The following is a 21,476-nucleotide window of genomic DNA, read 5'->3' on the forward strand; positions in this document are numbered from 1 at the left end:
AGGCTGTGTGTCCGGAGCCTGTGTTCCACAATGCGAGAGGCCACAACAGTGAGAGGCCCGCGTACCACAAAAAAAAAAAAAAAAAAAGGAATTGACACCAGATTAGTCAGTTGGCCTTTTATATGTAAGGATGCTTGGGCAGTATAACAAGATATTTGGGGTGTCTTTTATTCCTCTTAGATGAAGAAGCATTTTTAGTGGCTTGGGGAGAGGTATTTTGTCTGAACTATAGCTAGCACTTTCTTTTCTTTGTTCATGTGATTTTAAAGTTCTGGCATAGTTTTCAACTTGTGACCACTTATTTATATTTTCAAAATAATCACATGGTCTCATGTTCCTCTTGGTCCTCACCATAGCCCGGTGAGGTGGGTGTCACTATTCCTGTTTTACTGATTAGGAATCTGAGTTTCAGGGGATCTCAGTGACTGGTCAAGTAGGAGGCAGAACTGACATCTGCCTGGCCCAATTCCTAACCTCTCTTCTCTGTACGGACAGGTCATTTCCACAACTAGGGAAGACATTTATTTTCTTCTCTGCAAAGTTAAACCTTTGGCCCTTAAGGGATTTGAACTCAGGAATCTTGGGGCCATTAGCATTGAGTTCCAACTAGAGAAACAAGTGATGGCAACAGTAACAACGGTGACAGCAAACCACCAAGAAAGAACCCTTTGAGTTTCCACCTTGACCAGAATGGAGAGCTCTTTGTCAGCATCAAGTTCAGAAATGTCCCAGGTGGTCCGGGCAGAACCTGAACTACTCCCTTTAGCTCCCTGGGTGCTCTGTGATGCTGACACTAAGCTGAGCCATGGCACCAGCTTGCTGCCACCAGGAGGAGACTTCCACTGACCCACCAGCTCACTTACCTCTCACTCTTTGGTGAGCTCTTGGAAGCCATTGGAAGGATTGTGTTTTCTGCTGCAGCTGGCTGTGCTGACCTTCTCCTCGGAGTTAGGAGCAGGTACCTGAGGGTGGGGCCCCCAAATCTGGTCCATTACAGCTCCCAGAGCTTCTGGGCTGGCCAACGGGCCCTCTCTCTCACTCCAGCCCTCAAAATTGGGGAGCAGGCTGGGGCATGTTTGGGGCTGTCAGGGTGAGTATTTGCTGCTGGTCGCCCTGGAAGAAGAGCAGCGGTGAAGCTCATGGGAACCAAGTCCCAGGCCAACAGGGCTGGGGAAAGGCTGGAAGGTGCCCAACTCTGACACGTGTGCTGGTCTGGCTTCTGCTAGGAAAGGATGAGAGGGAGATTGCTCATGGCCTGGACACCTGGGACCAACAGAACAGGAGAAGGGACGATGGAGGGAGAGGGTCCCAGGACCCACTTGGGCAAAGAATCCAATGGAGAGGCTAGGGGTGGGACCTACTGGAGGAAAGAGCTCCACCCCAGGCCTGAGCAGAGGCTTCTAGGCTGAGTTTCTGTCATGGTCTGGGCTGCTCTATTGGGTGGCACAGGAGTCAAGCTCTGCTGGGTTGGAGTCCTGGGGCCTGATTTACCTGTTGTATAACCTTGGGCAAGTAATTACTCTCTCAGCTTCAATGTCTACAATGTGCTCACACCCACCACAGTCCAGACACTGTCATGTACATTGTGGTTCATATACATTTTGACAGTGACAGAGTATTTACAACAAGGCTGCCTTGTAGAATGACCTGCCTTATAATAAACACATAAAAAACCGTTCAAGTTTATGAACAAACAACTCAAATAGTTAAGATATCAAAGGACATGAGCAGAAAATTTTCACAAGTGGTAAATAGATGTATGAAAAAAAAATTCAGCCTCAGAAATGATAAAAAAGGTAGCTAAAGCAACATTGAAATATCATTTATGATGATGATTATTATGAAAAATTAATAATACCCTGGTGAGGCTGTGTATAATATAATAATGCTGGCGAGGCTGCACTCTGAGTGGTACAGTTATACAAACTTTTGGACAGCAGTCCTCCAGTGTATACCTAGAGCCATAAATGTAACCTCTGATACGGTCATTCTAGTCCACAGAATTAATCCTAAAATAATAAGCCTTTTCAAAATGTTTCTTATAAATATTTTTCAAATATACAGAATAAAAACAGTTTAATGAATCCCCCTATACTAAAGGAATATTTTAACAGAAAAAAAAAAAGCCATATGAGTCAGGATGTCCACAGTTAAAAATTTAAAAAAAATCTAAGTATATAACAGGAGAATGTTTGAATAAATTGTGATTCATCTTCAGATAGACTACCTTGTAGCAATTAAGATGATCAATATAAAAATTGTGGAATTGTATAAAGTGCAATCTAATGTTAAGTGAAAAATCAGAATTTAAATGGTATCTGCAAGTGATGACAATAGTGTAAGAACATATACTTGAGCAAAGGTTGAAAGGAAATATGCCAAAGTATTTGCTGTGTTGGGGTAGGAGGATGATGAATTCATTTTTTTCAACTTGAACATTTTTTTTTTTTTTTTTTTTTTTTTGCGGTACGCGGGCCTCTCACTGTTGTGGCCTCTCGCGTTGCGGAGCACAGGCTCCGGACGTGCAGGCCCAGCTGCCATGGCTGACGGGCCCAGCCGCTCCGTGGCATGTGGGATCCTCCCGGACCGGGGCACGAACCCGCGTCCCCTGCATCGGCAGGCGGACTCTCAACCACTGCGCCACCAGGGAAGCCCGAACATTGTTGTTATATTATTTTTACAATAACATTAATCAGAGGGATATTCAGGGCTCTGCCCCTGAATCAATCTGTTAACGTGTATTTGCTGGGCACCTGTTCCACAAGCAATTTGTGTGAAAGGGTGTATTAAGAAGTGGCAAGAAGTAGGCACAGGACTCAGTTTTAGGGCAAGGGCTGGTCCATAAGAGTCTCAAACTCTTCAAATGTCACAACTACATGGGACCAATCTAACACCTTTATTTTGCAGTCGAGGGCCCTGAGGCCCAGGGAGGCTCAGTGACTTGCCCAGAATACCCAGCCAAAGCCTGGCAATTCTACATAGGGGTAGGCACTCCCACCGAACTAGCCAGCTGGCTTTAGCCCTGTTCCCCTGTCTCAGGGCACCTCCATTTTCCTGGGTTGGCAAGAAGGCAGCCAAACAGAGAACACTCTTCTAGTGCAGAGACGGGTGGACGTCCTGAACAGGAAGGGCACAGAGACACTGTTCCTGGGATGCAAACCCCATGCCTCGGTTGTCTCCACAGGACCCTGAGTGGGCTCAGCCAGACACACGCCACCCAGCAGCACGTGGGTCTGTCCCAGACTGTCCGACTTTATCTGGCCACTGGGGCCAATGGCCAGCTGACCTCCAATGCCCTGCCCATGGGGCCAGGCCCTGAACGGAAGGATGGTGCCCAGCAGGCAGCATATCTGCACCACCCGTCATCCTCCTGGGGTAAGGACACCCTTGGCTCCAGGTCCTCAAAGAGCAGGGCATCTAAATCTTGGACCTCCTTCTCCCCACCTTTGCTTCCCCCTTCACCCTCTCAGAAGGGCTGAGTTGTCACCCTGTCTCTTATCTTTTCAGCCAATGAACAAAACAGTTGTCAAGCATCTGCTTTGTGTTGGGCTCCAGGGGTCCTAAACCAGCTGTTGGAGACTTTGCCCCTTTGAGACACCTAGACCTTGATTGCTCCATTTCTGCCCCATCTGTCACCTGTCCTGCCTTTGCTTCCCTCATATCCAGTTGTGAACCTCACCTCCCTGGTGCTGGTCCTTCCACCTCATCCTTCCTGTAAACCCTTTGTTACCTACAGCAGGGCCTCTGCTTCCCAGAGGAGAGAGCTGAGCATCCCTGAGGATTCAGGCCTCCGCACATTCTTGCTCGTTGCCCAGCAATCCTTCCTGGTGTGCCTGGACACTTTCTCTCATTCCTCAGAGCAACTACCCCAGGCTGCCCCCACCTTCCCCAGCCCCATCCCATGGCCATGCTTTCCACTCCCCAGAGTCCTCACCTTCCTGCCCACTTTAAAGTATACACATCAGTGATGTTTAGCATATACACAATTTTGTGCAACCACTATCTACTTACAGAACATTGCCATCACTGCAAGAAGCCCCATATGCCCATGAAGCAGTCCCCCCCTTCCCCACTCCCACCCTCGCCTCGACCCCTGGTCCCACTAATCTACTCCCTGTCCTTATAGATTTGCATATCCTGGACATTTCATATAAACGGAATCAAGCAATATGTGGCCTTTTGTGTCTGCCTCTTTGACTTAGTGTAATGTTTTTGAGGTTTATCCATATTGTGGACAGCATGCATCAGTGTCCTTTTTATAACTGATGACCTTTCTTGCCATCTTGAAAAGGAAGGGCCCCTCTTCTTGTCTAAGGCACATCCCACTGTTTCTTGACTCTTCTGGAACCCTAGGCTGTCACTTGCCCTCCCCCCACCCCGGTTCTCCTCCCGTTTCAACCTGTCCCCCGCTCAGCCCTTTCCCTAGAGCATATACAGTTACCTACAGCTCTCCCATTCACACACACACACACACACACACACACACACACACACACACGCACATGCATGGCTATTTCTCCACTTCCCTCTGCCTTCCTTTCTATCTCGCCTCCCTTCACAGTCAAGTCTCCATAGACCTTTTATACTTCCCTTCTCAACCCCTCCGCCTCCTGGCTTCCCCGCTGGGCCCCCTATGCAGAATGAACACCCCTCCTTTGTATCTCCACTGCCACCACTTGTGTTAAACGAAGCGACCTCAGCTCTCACTGCTGCAATGACCTCCCAACCACGGTCACCCTGTCTCTCCATCCACCTGCACACCCCAGCTCAGATGGCATTACCCTTCCCCCACTTCCTCTTTGATGTCTCACTGAAAATTTTCAATGATTTCCCACCACCAACTGAATACAGTGCCCTATCCTTGTTCTGGCCATTAGGGCCTCCAAAATGATTAGAATGATTAGGATGACTCTAATCATTCTTTTCAGGTGTTCTCTTGGAAAACTCTCTTCTCTGGCAAGTCTGAGCTACGTTCTGTTCTCTGCCCTTTGGTGAAAAGCCCAGCTGCAGCCCTTGCTAGCTGTGTGACTTGGGATGCAACCCATCCTTCTCTGAGGCTCAGTTTCCTTAACTGTCAGATGGAAACATTAGGTCAGATATAAGAACGTTGCCAATATTCAACCATTTTAACCTACAAAAATGGCAATTTCTAGTGTTTCAACCTAAAATAATACTCAAGAGGGTTGCGAGTTATTGTGCAGACAGCATGAACTCAGTTGCTGGCCTGTTGGCATCCCTCAGTAGATGTTGGCCTGTGAGCTATGACTCGGCCCCCACTATGGAGCCTTGAATCCAGGAGGTACTTAGCAAATGCCCTTGGGATGGATTCAACCCAGTCCTGTGGGCCTTTCTAACCAGCCTCTGGAGGTCACAGCTGTGCCTCTCAGCCTTGCCCCCTGGACCCAAGCCCTCTCTCTGCAGGGCTGAATCTCACGGAGAAAATCAAGAAGATCAAGATCGTCTTCACTCCCACCATCTGCAAGCAGACCTGTTCCCACGGGCGCTGTGCCAGCAGCTGCGAGCGTGGCGACACCACCACCCTGTACAGCCAGAGCGGCCACGGGCATGACCCCAAGTCTGGTTTCCGAATCTGTGAGTCCATTCCCCGCTCCCATGGTTCCTGGCTGGCCCTGGAGCTGGGTGCAGGGGTGGCCAGAAGGACAGGCCTGCCTTTGGGCTGGAGCCCAGCTCTTCTGCGGGAAGGAGGCCGGGTGCTCTCACACCGTGGCTCCTGTGACTTGTCTCCAATCACACAAGGCTGAGTCCTCGCCCAGCTCTGTCACATGTGACTCTGAGCGAGTCACACAACCTCGCTGAGTCCCAGTTTCCTCCACAGAAAAGTGAAGGCGTTAAAAGTGCCATCCCCCCCGAGCCCCCCCACTCCCTTCCCATCCCCCAGGTTACTGGAGGGTGGAGGAAAGGCAAGGCCTGTTATTATCCATCCTCCTTCATCCTCCCAGGCCTCCTGGAAAGTCCCTGCATTTCAAGGGGTGCCCGGTTCCCAAAGCCATCCAGATTTGGGGGTCTTGTTCCCCCTGCTTCCCTGTTGTCACCCCGTGGCCACGTAGTAGGTGCTGCTGTGTTCTTCCACCACATCAGCTTGAGGTCGATGTTGTAGATTTCTGCCAGATCCCCTGCCTGAACGGAGGCCGCTGCATTGGTAGGGACGAATGCTGGTGCCCCACCAACTCCACTGGGAAGTTCTGCCACCTGCCCACTCCCAATCTGCACAGGGAGCCTCCAGGGAGGGGGGTCCGCCACAGGTCCTCGCCACAGGGCCCCCTGAAGCAGTCCACCTTCACGCTGCCTCTCTCCAACCAGCTGGGTGAGTGTGGGGCTGGGAGGCGACCTGGGTAACCGCGTAGGGTGGGTGCTGGCATCTTCATGGAGGGGACGGGAAGCTGTCTCCAGCCCTTCCTTCTCCTCTACCCTTAGCACTCAGTTTCATTCCCTGAGTTTTTCTCTGCCCTTCCGTCTGAGTTCATCAATTTTTTTTTTTTTTTTTTTTGCTCTTATCTCCTACTGGGTGCGATGGGGGAGACAAAAGAGTATAAGGGTAGGGTCCTGATTTCAAGGAACCCGTGGTTCTGAACAATAGAAGGAGAATGGATGAGAAAGAAGAGCATCATAAAACATTTCCTTTCCTCTGCCTTCCATTATTAGGTGCCAAATAAAGGGTACCAAAAATACAGAATTTTGTAGGAGATCAGGGGATGGAGAGCCCCAAGCCTGGGGAGTTCAGAGAAGGCTGCATGGGGGAGGTGGACTTCAGTGAAGCCTTAAACAATGGGTAGGCTTTGGTTAGGCAGAGGGGAGTGGAGGGCTTCCTGAGCAGAGGGACAGGTGTGGACAAAGGCATGTAGTGGGGACTATGCAGGCTCTGCTGGGCCGGAGCTCAAAGGTTGTGCAGGATCGTGGCGGGAGGTGGAATCAGGAAGGTAGTTTGGAAGTTGGTAATGAAGGTTTTCCAAGAAAAGGTGTGGAGGGAAGGAGTCTGTGCTTGGTCCTGTCCTCCCTGGGGTATTGTTCTGGGTTTTGAGTAGAGTGAAGAAATGGAGGCGAGTCTTGGGGAGACACAGGCAGTGGCTCGCCTGGCCCAGGGCTGCTGCACTCCTCAGAGGGTGGGGCCCTGTTTCCCCACCTCTGACCCCAGCCCCTGTGCCCAGCCTCTGTGAACCCCTCCTTGGTGAACGTGCACATCCACCACCCGCCTGAGGCCTCCGTGCAGGTCCACCAGGTGGCTCGGGTACGGGGCGAGGTCGAGGAGGCCCCAGAGGAGAACAGCGTGGAGACCAGACCCTCGCCCTGGCTCCCCGCCAGCCCCGGCCATGGTCACTGGGACAGCAACAGCATCCCGGCTCGGTCTGGAGAGGTTCCTCGGCCACCACCCCCAGTGGTGCCCAGGACTCCGGCACTGCTGGGCCGGTGCTACCTGAGTGCTGTGAATGGACAGGTGAGAATGCAGCTCCTACCCCAGCCCCGGGGTCTTCTGGGACCACGGCTGCTCCCTGCAATGCCCCTCCTCCTTCTCTCCCCGCTCCTTGTTCTTAAGGAGTGTGAATCTACGGGGTCTCCCATTCCCCACATGGGAAAACTCAGGGCATAAAATTGCCTGAGTGCAGAGAGGTTGAGCCTCCTACTTGGTCGCCACTGGGTACCTGTCAGTGCCAGGCACACAGAAGAGGACCCAAGAGAGGCCCCCTCTGGAGGGGAACAAGCGTCCTTGTGTCCCAGCAAATCCCGGGCTCTCCTGGAGCTGAGTGTAGGACTCCCGGTGCGTGGGTAGTGGGGCTGTTAGATCTGGCGAGAAGGAGTTTGGTCTTCAGTTAAGGGTGGAGTCACAGAGATGTGAAATTAGCAAATGCACGTTAAACTCCAAAGCCTTGGCGGTGCAAAGGTAAGACACTCCATCCCCCCTACCCCCCATAGCATCCTCAGTCGGTGATGGGAAATCATGTGAGCTTTTCCGAGTCCAGGCACCTAAGGATAGGGGCTAAGCCAGACCCATGATGGTTTTTCCTAGGATTGCAGTTTGGCATTTCCAGAAACCCCTCCTGGGAACTGGGGGAGGTAGGGAGTAGCCAAGGGTTAGAGACTCTGAGTCCCCAGCTCCTCCCCACCTCTCAGCTGTGGTGTCACTGAGCATGGGCCCTGCTCACGGAGGTGGCCCTGGCATTCCCTGGAGTTTGATGGAGGAAAGCCCAACCTCTGCGTGCTGGGAACATGGATGGGGGCAAGTGTGCAGACTTCACAGAGAAGATCTTATCTGGATGTGTCCCTGCCACTCCCCTCCCAAGTTTAGGGTCTGGCAGAGTGGACTTTGGGTTTCACTGCTTCCTTCCGGGACAGCTCCGCCCCTCTCCTCCCCTCCCTTGGGTGGGGGCATTCTCTGCAGGATGTAGGTGGTGAGCTCATGTCTCGGGCTTTCCTGCGACATCTCTGTGCACAGCAGGGGAGGGAAGCAGGTGATGAGTGTCCATGACCTTTTTTCCAGTGTGCCAACCCCCTGCTGGAGCTGACTGCCCACGAGGACTGCTGTGGCAGTGTGGGAGCCTTCTGGGGAGTGACCTCCTGTGCCCCGTGTCCACCCAGACCAGGTGAGTGCTGGGTGCCAGGGTCCAGGTTGTCAGCAAAGCTCTCCCAGGGCCTGGCCTCTGTTGCAGGCACCACTCCCTGCGTTTCCCACCAGGGCCTCAGAGGCCAGGCAGGTGGGACAGGCTGGTAAACTAGGAAAGCTTTCCAAATCTGCCTTGAGTGTGCTTTTGGCTGGTGGCGGAGGCTCCTGACGGCTCAGACCCATTGCCACGTGCAGCGTGGCCTGCCTGCTCGGTCTGATGGCCTGGAATGGGTTACTCTCTTTTGCCAGTTGTTCTTGCTCAGATTTTAGGAATTACATCCCATGCTGGGCCCTCTTCTACCCTTCAACCCCCTTCCACATACCCCCCCTGCCCAGGTACCAGGGGCCCAGAGGTCTTGATTTAGGGACTCAGTGTTTCCCTCACTCTCTCCCTGGAGGGACCCCTAGGCCTCCTCCTCACCTCCTGTTTCCTGCCGCTCAGTCTTTGAATCAGTGTTGGGCATCTATCCCAGAATGTCCTCGGCCTTGGGGTATGGGAAACTCAGCTCCCAACCCTCTTTTTTGTGGTGGGAAAACCTAATATATTCATTCATTCATTCGGCAAATACTCACCAGGTGCCTCACCTATACTGAGCACTGAGAATTCGGGAGTGAGCAAAATGCCACTCTCATAGGCATTGATCTTAAAGTTGGGAGACAGGTGACAAGGCACCTATGCCTGAGTGTGGCTCCTGCCCACTCAGCCTGTCTTCCTCTTGCAGGCCTCACTCCTGGACTTGGGTCCAGGCCTGGCATGTATTTCTTTTGCCTGTCAAAAGTCAACTCGATGAGTCAGCTTTGTGGGGGACCTGGCCCAGAGCCCGAAGCGGGGAATGGCAGGGCTGTTCCTAACTTCAGACTCGGCTGTGGAGCAGTGACCATATTCTCCAAACTAAAAATACATGTGGACAGTTTCACAGTGTGATAGAATTTTTGGTGAAGCACCAAAGGGTAGTATTAAGTTTTCAGGCTTGAGCATCCAATACATGGCAGGTACCAGTCCCAGCTCTGCCTGCTGAGCTCTCTCTGCCGCATCTCCCATCTGTGAAATGGAGACAGTAATAGTGCCAGCCTCGTAGGGCAGCTGTGGAGAGTAAATGAGATGGCACCTGTACTTAGCATTAGGTCAGTAAGTGGTAGCTGTTATAATTACTGCTAGAAGTATCCCTCCGAGACGGGAAGAGGGACTGGATGCACTATCCCATGCGGAGGAGTGTGTGGAGCTGCTCAGCATCTCCCGCTGCAGGCGAAAGATGTTTTCACCACTTCTCTTCCTCCTGGTCAGACCCACCCTTGAGACGTCCATATCCCACACTCCACTCAGCCAACAAATATTTTCATTGATGAAGTACCCATTTGAAGTACCTACAGTGTGTAGGCCTTAACAGTGGAGAACGAGGTAGAAACAGTGCCTCCCCTCTCCAAGCTTACAGGCTGGTGGGGGAGGGGGGCGCAGACAGCAGAACCAGGACCACCTTTGTGCAAATTAGAGAAAGGTGCCCCTTCCACGTGTTCAAAATAGTCTTTAAAATTGGACAAATCCAGGATGCCAATGATTCTGTTAGATGTGGAGCTTTTGTGCAGTGCACAACCTGCACATCTGTACACCGTGGGGTAGGAGATCCTTCCTCAAACTGGTGGATCAGGGAAAGCTTCTTGTAGAGGTGACATCCAGGATGAGGTCTGAAGAATTATTAGAGTAGGGCTTCCCTGGTGGCACAGTGGTTAAGAATCCACCTGCCAATGCAGGGGACATGGGTTCAAGCCCCGGTCCGGGAAGGTCCCACATGCTGCGGAGCAACTAAGCCCGTGTGCCACAACTACTGAGCCTGCACTCCAGAGCCCACGAGGCACAACTACTGAGCCCGCGCACCTAGAGCCCACGCTCCACAACAACAGAAGCCACTGCAATGAGAAGGCCCTGCTCACTACAACTAAAGAAAGCCCGCGCGGCTACAAAGACCCAATGCAGCCAAAGATTAAATAAATAAATTATTTATTTTTTAAAAATAGAATTATTAGAGTGGGCCAAAGAGATGGGAAAGAGCTTAACAACCCAAGGAAATTGCACAGGCAGGTGAGATCGAGAGAGAGAACATTTCCTGGAGCATAGCACACCCAAGGCTGAGCACCCACCTCCTCCCTGTCCCCTCCTAGCACCACCCCTCACTGTGTTCCGCACACCTCAGCAAGCTGGGCACCAGGGTGCAGACCCTGGAATGTTAGGCATTCCCCACACTGAGCAAGAAGTTACAAAGGGCAATGTAAACATTTAAAATGCATTGAAGTGCAGCTGGGCATTGTAGAGAGAAGGGGCAAGATGCTAGGGAACCTTGTTTGTGTTGACAGGGTGCCAGACACCTAGCTCCAGGCCCAAGCCTGGGGCCGGGGTTGGGAATGTTTATTTAAGTAGGCAAGACAGGCAAGCTACTGTGCAAGACTCTGGAAAAAAAGGCGAGCTGCTGGGGTAGGTTTGGGAATGGTTGGCAAGACAGGCATACTCCTGAGTTCTGGAACATTCTCAGCCCTGGTGGATCTGCCCCTCTGAACCTCTATTTCTCTTCTGATTCTGGGGGAATTCCCCCTGGTTCTGGGGGAACCACGTGACTTCATGGCTTCAGCTAAATCACCTTTGGCTTCTGAGGCTGTACAGGACTGTTAAAGAAGGTCCCTGCAGAGTGCTGCTATTTCTGACATGGGAAGGGACTGCCTTGAAGTCTCAGTTACATGGCACAGACAAATCCCTTTTCTTCCAGAAAAATTCCTCAGTGCCTTCTTTCTCAGGGAAATAGCTCAGAGTGTCAATCTAGGCCAGCCTCTGGTCCCCACCACCTTTCTCCCTTCACTCTGAGTGACAGATACAGCCGACCTGCCAGGACCTGGCCTGAGCCACATCCTCCTGACCCCTGGGGAGTTATCAAAAGTCACAGCTCAGAGCTTCTGCAGGGTCTGGAGAGCACACAGCTCTCAAAAGCCACTTTGACTGAGGCCACATTTTTGAGTTTTCATCCGAGAAAGACAGACATCTGGGTTGACTGGAAAGTTGGCCGCTGGCCCATCTGGCTTGGCACTGGCTGTGTCAACCCCAAGGCCCCTTTGCTGGGACAGGCTGGTCTGGCACACGGCGCGCGGCCCGCAGTGGTGGGCCCCGGCTGTTTGCCACGAGACCATCTCTCCGTCTGCCTGGCGTAGGATGAGCTCACCGCAGAATCCAGGCCCCTCCCCGTGTCTCCAGGAAGAGCTGATTCTCTTGCTCTTCCCCTTCAAGGAATTCTGCATCTTTCTCTCTTGCTCTTCCCCTTCAAGCAATTCTATGTCTTTCCCTCTTAAAAACAATAATAGCTGCCAGGTACTGAAGTTTTACACTATGCTGTGCTTTGCACCTACGTGATCTCGTTTCATTGTCACAACCAGCGGCAAGCTAAGGATCTTTATCCCCATTTGACGGAGGAGAAAAATGGAGCTCAGAGAGGGCTGAAGAACTCGTCCAAGGTCACACAGCTAGGACAGGGGATCTAGGATTCAAATCACAGTGTGTCTGATTCTTAGGGGACCAGGATCTCCCTAATCATTCTGGGGAGGAGGGCGTTGGGGCAACCTGAAGACAATACAAATCAGGATGCTAGACCAGGATTTTACAGTCAAGAGGGTGCATCCCGGACTGTATTCCACGTATACATGAAGGACAACATCCTGCCAGAAGATTGGATTGAACAGACAGGCAGGGCAGCAACCTGCAGTGCCGGCCTGAATTAACAGAGATGTGTTGAAAGAAACATCCGGGGGTTGGGGGGAAGTGGGTAGGCTTGTTCCGTGTGGTTTCAGGGAGTGGGCAGAAGCCGATGTGTGGATGTTTCTAGTAGACAGAACTCAACTGGAAACAGCAGTAGGGACAACTCATTAAAAACTGCAGCTGCCCAGCAATATAATGGGATGTTTCCAGAAGTACTGAACTCCCCGCCACGAGGAGTATGCCTACCAAGAACAGGTGTGTGGAAGGAGCGGGGGAAGGAAATTGATTTTTGAGGGAATGTAGGTTTATATATACATCTGAAAATTTATTTGAAACTCTCAATAGAAGGAAAGCCTTGGTTTGGCTGGGTTTTGCCATGGCCCTTGGCCACAAGGAGTGTTTCCCGGTGTAGGTCTGTGATGCCAGCCCCCGGGGAGAGTGGGCATGTGAAGGTGGTGTCTGAGGAGGCTGGAGCAGAGAACCCTAGGGCGAGTCACGGTAGCATCGCTCTCATCATGTCCTCATTAGCAGCCCTTTACTCAGAGGATGTAATAGGCGCCAAGCACCACACTAAGTTCATTCTCCTTTCGTTGCATCCTAACAACATCTCTAGGTGGGTGTTACTATTTTCATTTTACAGATGAGGAAATTGGGCCTGAAACTCCAGGTCTATGTGACCCCAGAGCCCTGCTTCTAATTGCTCTGTAATCCCCTTCCTCTGCTTCTTGGTTTAGGCATTCACTGAGCTAGAGGACCCCGGCTGGGGGAACGGCTGTGCCGGGGTGGGGCTCCTGTTCTCTGTAACTCAGGGTCAGACGCCCAGTCTCCTGCCCTAAAGAAATGAGATTTTCAGAATTCCAGTTGTTGGGCTGATAAAAGCCGTGATACTTTGGCTCGGGGTTGTTCTGAGAGCTTCCAAGGGACTCGAAGCCTCCTGGGAATTGTGCCTCAGCTCACGTTAGCACCCTCCCTACCCTAGCAGGGGGTGTCACTGACACGTGGCATCTCTGGCCTGGAGAGCCCTGGGAGGGATAGGGTTAGGGTGGCGGGAGTGTCTCCACCTCACTGTTCATGGTTTTCAAGACACCCACTCTGGCTCCGGAGCCTCCCAAGGAAGCAGTCAGAGCCTGTCTTTGGGTGGCATTTCCACAATCATTGCGGGATCCATTAGGACTTCACCAAGGAGGAAAAAATCTGGAATAATGGACATTATTATAATTACCAATATGTGACAAGCATTGTGCTCAGCGTTTTGCATGCCTGTTTAGTGTTCACAATAACCCTCTGAGATAGGAAAAGTCATCCCCATTTCGCTGATAAGAAAACCAAGGCTCAGAGAGTAACTTTGCCCAAGTGTCTCCAGCCAGTGAGGGGCAGCAGGCCAGCTTGCTTTCCTCAAAACTGTGTTTCTGGAAGGAAGGAAGGAAGGGAGGGAGGGAGGCTTGAGGAACATCTACAGGAACCGTTCCAGGCATTATGCTAGTTTCAGTCTCACATTGGCTGTTTCAGTAAAGTTAATCTTCACAACAACTCACGAACTGAGTTTCTGTCCCCACTTCTACAGGTGAAAAATTTAAGACCAAAGGAGGTTAAGAAATGTGCCCAGGTCACACGGCTAGTCAGAGTGGAGCCAGGAATTAGATGTTAGTCGGGCTGCCCCAGCACCCACACTCTTTCCACCGCTCCTGGGGAGTCAGTTTCTTTTCAGCTTACCCACCTGAAGTTTGCAGATCAAGGGTTCAGCTCCAGCCTGCTCACGTGCCCCTGTGCATCAAACTTAGCCTCGTCCAGAGTGTGTGTGTGTGTGTGTGTGTGTGTGTGTGTGTGTGTGTGTGATCTGTTCTCTGGGCAGAAGGGTGTGTGGCAAGGGACCCTCCACATCTCCCTGCTGCAGCCATCTGTCATCACAGATTGAAATCAGCGTGGCTTGTAAACAGCCCTGTGGCCAGACACATGTCTCCACCATCTCCTCCCCGAGCTCTGTCTTGGAGTCAGGGCCAAAACTGTCTCCAGCAATCTGTTTGCTCTTGTTGAGGCCTCCTTGGAAATTCCAGCAGCCAAGGGTGAGAATCAGCAGGGTGGGGGCAGGCTGCAGCCAGAGGACCCTCTGCTTCCTTCCCCATCTGTGAGCAACCAAGGTGCAGCAGTGAGTGGACAGGGCTGGGGGCCGGGGCCAGAAGACCTGAGTTCCAGGCCCGCATGGCCCAGGTTTCCTGACTAGGAGAGTCATGCATGTCTGCCCTACATGCTTCACAGGCATTTGGTGATGTTCAGACTCCTTGGAGTTGAGGTTGAGTCCAGCTGACCCCTCAGCAGCTGCTTTGGCTTCTCAGGTCAAAGTCCAAGCTGCAAGATCACTTCCCAAGAGCCTCTGTGAAGCACCCACAGGAATCCCAGATCAGCCACTCTCTTTTTCCAGATCCACAAGTTCTCTCCTCTCTGACCCTTGATTTATCCTTGATTTGGCTGAGGGGCTATGGGAGGAGTACAGGTTCTTCACTATTTCCTTCACCGATTCTACATGATGCTTTGGTTGTACACATTACGGAGCATTTGCCCAGCATCTGATTACTTCTTCTGACCTCCTTCTGGGTGTCCCTTCCCTTTTTTCCCCACTCACTCTCCTGATCCCTTGTTTTAAAAAAGGGAGAGGAGGAGTTCCCAAGAAGGGTGATATGCTTCCTGCTGGGCAGGCATCTCCCTGTGACCTCTGGACCCTAAGATTCTTGGCCTAGACAACTCCTAAGGCTCGTCATGAATTCATTCGTTCATTTATTTATTTGTAGGCAGTAGAGAGGAATCGTTCAGAATTTATCCTCTGGAAGCAGATGTATAATCCCAGCTCAATCCACCAGCTGGGTGACCTTGGGCATGTTTCCTAACCTCTCTGTACATCAGTTTGCTCATCTGTAAAATGGGGATAATATTAGTAAGTATCTCCAAGGCCTGTTATGAGGATTAAATAAGTTATTACCTGTAAAGCCTTTATAATAGGACCTGGCCCATAGTATGAGCTATTTCAGTGTCTGCTATTGTTACTCATTCCCTTTTGATTGCCTGTACTATTCCATGTGCTGTGCTTGACTCCAGAGACATAGCAATGACAAAGAAGGCAAGGTCCCTGTCCTCACAGAGCTATGCGCTAGCAGGGGAGATGGACAAGCAAAGAGGCAGACACAGCACAGTCCATTAAGCATTACAGCAAGGGAAGGCCTACGTGTGCTGGGAGCACTTGAGAGGTGTGCCGGATGATACCCGCCCTCCCCCATCACTGCCGAAATCTCACCCAGAGCCGTGGGTGGGTGCTGAGTTCTCACCCCAAGCCAAGGGTTCTCCCTTCCATGTGGTCATCTCAACTTCGACTTTCTTTCCCCCAAAGAGATATAAGCAGATTTTTCTGGATTGGCTGCTGCACTTGGTCTTACAGAAGCTGGGATCCAGCCCCCTATAGGAGGCCTCTGTGAGGTTTGAGGAAGGGCGCTGAGGGCCCTGGCTCGGGGTGGGTGGGGCGCGGGGTGCTGGCAAAAATGGGTGTCTCACGAGGAACGCTGACTTTGACACTTCTTTCTCTCTAAAAGCCTGCCCTCACCATGGGCTGTCCAGGCGACAATTTCTCTTCAGGCCAGTGAGAAGGCAGAGTCCTCTCAGGAGGAAATCACTTTCTAGAAAAAGCGCACGTTTCCAGACTAACGGATGAGCCCCGCTACTCTCAGTTCACACATTGCTCAGCTTCTCGGGGTACCCCGCAGGTGCCACGGCTGGTTCCCAGCCTAACTGTGATCCCAGCTCTCTGCCACCCCTCTCCTGCTCCGTAAAGAAGCAAGGTCCTTCTGCCTACCTCCTCCCTCCTGGCACCACCTTGCTGCCCTGGCCTCCTGGTTACCCCTCCCTTCCTCTCTGGGTTGTAGGAAGGATGCGCCCTTCTGCAGCCAGAAGCTTGGTTGCAACCCCAACTCCGCCCCCTCTGAGCTTCCCCTTCCTTCCTAACCCATGAAACAGACAGGAAACAGACAGGAGAAACAGACAGGACAATAGGCACCAAAGGCCTCAGGCTTCCCAAGCCCTGTCCAGATGTCCCCTTGTCTCAGTTCTCCCAGCCCCTGGCATCAGCCTCAAGATATTCCTTCCCGCCTTCTGCTCCTGCATCTAATCAGCTTGCTTTCTGAGTTTCTCCATACAACTTCCCCTCTTTCTTTCTTCCTCCCTGTCTTCAGTTCATGCCACCAGGCCTCAGGCCAGGCGCTCACATTTCCTGGCCTCACCCCATCCTTTTCCTCGGTGCCAGCATTTTCAGAATACTCACTTATCGCCACACAGCGGCCTTTTAGGCTGAAGCCTAGTCCCCATGTGGAAGAACATCCGTGGCAAAAAAAAAAAAAAAAAATTACAACTTCAATGTACAGTTCTTTGAGCTTAAAAAAAAATTAAGCTTTACTAATTTATGTCCTCACTTGATCTCTATGTCAGACTGTTGCAAGTGTCCTCAGGGAAGTGTGGGGCTTCCAGGGAGACACGGCACCTTCTCATGTTTGTCTTTGGTATCACAACATGTAATGCACGACAATGCTCTGTTGGTGGGGTTTTTCAGGTAGGTTGTCTAGTTTTAACTGAAGCAGCCCTCACCAAATGGAGAAATGACTCTAAAAAATTCTTGCAGAGAAACAGGATTTAAAAGATCATGCGGGGCTTCCCTGGTGGCTCAGTGGTTAAGAATCCACCTGCCAATGCAGGGGACACGGGTTCGAGCCCTGGTCCGGGAAGATCCCACATGCTGCGGAGCAACTAAGCCCGTGCACCACAACTACTGAGCCTGCGCTCCAGAGCCAGCAAGCCACAACTCCTGAGGCTGTGCGCCTGGAAACTGTGCTCCACAACAAGAGAAGCCACCGTAATGAGAAGCCCACACACCGCAACGAAGAGTAGCCCCCGCTCGCCACAACTAAAGAAGGCCCGCACGCGGCAACAAAGATCCAATGCAGCCAAAAATAAATAAATAAATTTATTAATTTATTTTAAATCCTCTTTAAAAAATTAATAAGTAAAATAAAATAATATGAATAATCCTAAGCGATCCTTTAAAAATGCAATGCTGACCCTTCTCCTCTGACACGTAATCGGCCATATTCCAAGGTAAAAATAATGATGACCTCTCAGATGGGACCCAAAATGGACCCCAGGAGTCAAATGATCAAGAAGTCTATATAAGATACAGCTTATATCTACTATTGTTAATACCAGACCTTGCCTTCAGTGTATAATGTGCCCAGAGATAACAGCTAATGATAGAGTAAAAGCTATCTCGATTAGAAAAACGTTTTAGGAACTTCCCTGGTGGTCCAGTGGCTAAGACTCCACTTCCAATGCAGGGGGCCCAGGTTCGATCCCTGGGCGGGGAACTGGATCCCGCATGAATGCCACAACTAAAGATCCTGCATGCCACAATGAATATCTTGCACATGGCAACGAAGATCCCATGTGCCCCAACTAAGACCCGATGCAGCCAAATAAATAAACAAATAAATGTTCCAAAAAAAAAAAAAAGGATCAAAAAAAAAAAGAAAACATTTTAAAACACTGAGACACTCACATTTTGCTGTATAACTGGATGAAGGTATAGGTATTATTAACATGTCTCTTGGTATTTGCAAGAATCTATTTCAGCAATAAAATATATAAAGAACTATCTATTGTGTTAGCCACTAAAGGTTGAACCTATATAGAAGATAGAAGACCTATATTCTCAACAGTAAATGACTTCTTGAATAAAAATAAGGTTTACCCAATAACTCTATGAGTACAGTGGCTGATGTTAGGACCAGCAAGGCAGTGGAGCTGGGGAATGCTAACTGGAAAGTCCCCTCCCCATACCTTTCATAGGCAAGGTATTGCCAGAAAGAAGTCAAAGCTGGGAGAAGACAAGCTGTCACAGGAAGTCATCATGCGGTTAACTTTATAAAACAAGACCTTTAAAGTATAAAGGTATCTTTACGGAGCTTCATATTGGAATAGTGTCTGTGGAAAAGCCTGTGCTCCTTGAGAATTACCGGCTATGTCTTGGCAAAGGAATCATCAAACTGAAAGAGCAGTTCTTCTTCATTTTTTTTAAACAAAAAGATGGGTGTTCCACATTTGCTGCCTTTTTCTGTGATCACAGGTAGCTGTCAATAGTATACTACCTGCTAGCGCTTTTCAAGAAAAAACATCTTCAAAAAAAAACACCTTCAAAGCACTTCTTTGGAGGTTGACATACGAGTCTGTCCCTCCAAAGTAGTGGAGATGTTTTCCCTGTTTTTACTGAATGTCAGTTGTTTTTGTTTCTTTGTTTGTTTTTGTTTTTAAGCACACTTTCTCTCTCTCTCTCTCTCTGTGTCTTTAAAGTAAGAGAAACGGTGTGAAATCAAGATAGGACATGTATCAGCACCAAAATGCTGACAGTTATTGCCTTATTAGCCCATCTGGACTCAGACCACTGCCCAGTTTTGTTATAAACTTTAAGCAGGGCTGCTTTTCAAGGAAGTTGTGGTGGGACAGAGCCTTTTGAAAATGAATGTTTGGAAAAAGTTCCATCACCCTGTGATTTGCTGCTATAAATCCTCTCCACTTGCATCCTTGAAAAACTCAAGAACTGGCATTTTCTAACTCTTTTTGAATTTGTAAAAACAACTAACTGACCTCCAGGAACATGAAAATCTACTAACCAAATTTTAACAACAGCATCCCAAGGTTGGTGAATGTGAGTGAATGGATATCATGGATTTATAAGTGCAATCGATGGTGAGCCTCTTCCAGGATCGGGGGGCTTTGTCAGCTAGGGTGGCATTCAAACCAAGTATCAGAATAAACTGCACTTAGAACCACACTGTGAACTGTCATATTCAGATGTTTAAAAACTAACAAAACAACTAGAGTTGTGTAAGATGCAGCCATTGGGAGAAAGTGGGTGATGGATGCACAGGACCTCACTGTACTATTTTTTGCAACTTCCTGCAAAACCATAATTACTTCAAAAACAAAAAGTAAAAAAAAAAACACAAATTTGTTCAATCACATGTTATATTGTATAACATTGATATAATATATACTGTATCTAATAACTATATGACTATATTATTATAACAATATATACAAGATATATAGTCACTAGGTATCATTTTTAGTAATAGCAAGGTGGGCTGAGAGTAGCCTGGTGAGAGCCAGGGCTAAGGAGGTGCAGCTACCCAGGGCAATGGCGTGGGGGGATGGGGCCTCACAGCTGCAGAGTGGGCTGGACATCCAGACTGTACCCCACTTCCCAGCATGGGTGACAGAGGAGCCCAAGGGCGCTCCAGTGAAACCTGTCTGTATCTTCAATCCTTAGCCTCCCCAGTGATTGAAAATGGCCAGCTGGAGTGTCCCCAGGGGTACAAGAGACTGAACCTCACTCACTGCCAAGGTAAGAATGACCAGGGACAGGGCTGGGCTTGGCGAGCAGAAATAACAGAGGCTTGATGATGCGGGGAGACACCCACATCCCCAGACAGAAGGAGCAGCTGCCACTGTCTGAGTGGTCTCCACTGGGGACCTCCAAGCCCCAGCTTGGGGGACCTATGGGGGCTGCTGCTTCCAGGGGCCCATGGAAGTCAGAGGATAGTGATAGTGCAAGCTGAGAAAGGGCCTGGGAGCCAAGCCCTCCCCTCCTCCCCATCTCTACCCTCCCCCACCCAGATCTGGGTTTGCGCCTCTCTGTAGGGCTGCGTTGTGCTGTATCTCAAGGGGCCCCACGGTCCCCGCACATCGACTCACCTCCTGGGCTGCTCTCCCTGGAATGGGAAGACTTTTGACTCCAGGGTGGGAGATCAAGTCAGCCTGAGTTGGTGGGGAGCACTATGGACTCTTCCCAATAGAACATCCTGCTAAGCAGTAGTTCCCCCTGGTGCCCAAGCTGAGTCATCCTGCAGCCCCTTTATTCCTGTACTCAGTGCCAATTTCCCCAAAGCCTGTGAAGGAGTAGGCAGCTCTGATGACACTGGGCTGCCATGTGTTGTCTCCTGGCACTGGAGGTGGGTGGCCATCACAAATCTTCCATGCTCACGATCACCAGCAAAGGTGCCATCGCTAAGAGGGCCCCTGGCTTCTTGGCGCTCAGAGTGTGAACACTGTGATTTCCCCTGCCCTCTTAAACCTCTGCGCCACCTCCCAGCACCTGCCTCCATCCTCCCGCCTCCTCTTCCTTGCCGGGGTCCCTCCATCCTGCAGCTTCTCACTGTGGACATGGTCCCTGATCTTGGGTCCCGCAGAGATGCTTCAGGGTCTCTCAAGGAAGACCGAATAGGAGGGACTGGGCAGCCTGTTCTCCACCCTCCAACTCAAACCCTCCCCTCATCTACTCCCGCTGTTACTTCCCAGGATGCTGCTTACTAGTTGAGTGACTTTGGGCAAGTTACTCCTGGAGCCTCAGTTTCCTCTGTTATAAAGTGAGGCCGTGTGGACCTACCTGATAAAACTGTGAGAATTAAATAAGGTATCATATGCAAACCACCCGGCATACTACCCGGCACGAGGCACTTAATAAACATTAGCTCTTAATATTATGACCATTATTACCAGTTCCTGGACCCAGCGATTTGCAATTTTTATCTCATTTTATCCCCCTAGCAGGACTACGTCGTCATTACTATTATTATCCCCACTTTACAAATGAGAAACTGAGGCCCAGGGAGAGGGGTCACACTTAGTAAATGGCAGCTCTCTTATTGCTGTCCTTCTATTTGGAGAATCGTAGGAGAACTCTGCCCCGACCCCTCCCCTCCATCAGGCCTGGGTCGGGGGGCGCTTGCTCATCTCCGCCAACCCTGCAGATATCAACGAGTGCCTGACCCTGGGCCTGTGCGAGGACTCGGATTGCGTGAACACCAGGGGCAGCTACCTGTGCACCTGCAGACCCGGCCTCCTGCTGGATCCGTCCAGGAGTCGCTGTGTGTGTGAGTGCAGGCGGGACCCCGGGTGGGGATGCTGAGAGGCAAGATGGGACCCTCAAGGTCCACGGGCCAGACTGAGAGCAGAAATGCCCCTAGACCCTATCGCAGGGTCCAGGGGCTGCTCCCCCACTTGGAACTGGGCCCCAAGTACCAAACCTGATTCCCCCAT

The 21,476-nt window shown here is 50.7% G+C and overlaps 1 protein-coding gene across 3 annotated transcripts in view; it reads left to right on the forward strand.

Annotated features, from left to right (window-relative positions):
- LTBP2 (latent transforming growth factor beta binding protein 2) overlaps positions 1–21,476 on the forward strand; it is a 98,309-nt gene that overhangs the window by 44,797 nt on the left and 32,036 nt on the right. For all 3 annotated transcript variants that reach the window (XM_059055759.2, XM_067028087.1, XM_067028088.1), the window contains exons 4-10: positions 3,185–3,375; positions 5,422–5,592; positions 6,119–6,325; positions 7,167–7,453; positions 8,495–8,597; positions 19,708–19,782; positions 21,188–21,310. In XM_059055759.2, the coding sequence (XP_058911742.1) occupies positions 3,185–3,375; positions 5,422–5,592; positions 6,119–6,325; positions 7,167–7,453; positions 8,495–8,597; positions 19,708–19,782; positions 21,188–21,310 (1,157 nt within the window). The remainder of the gene's footprint in view (positions 1–3,184; positions 3,376–5,421; positions 5,593–6,118; positions 6,326–7,166; positions 7,454–8,494; positions 8,598–19,707; positions 19,783–21,187; positions 21,311–21,476) is intronic.

This window comes from Kogia breviceps, chromosome 3 (assembly GCF_026419965.1).
Source record: "Kogia breviceps isolate mKogBre1 chromosome 3, mKogBre1 haplotype 1, whole genome shotgun sequence".
Lineage (NCBI taxonomy): Eukaryota > Metazoa > Chordata > Mammalia > Artiodactyla > Physeteridae > Kogia > Kogia breviceps.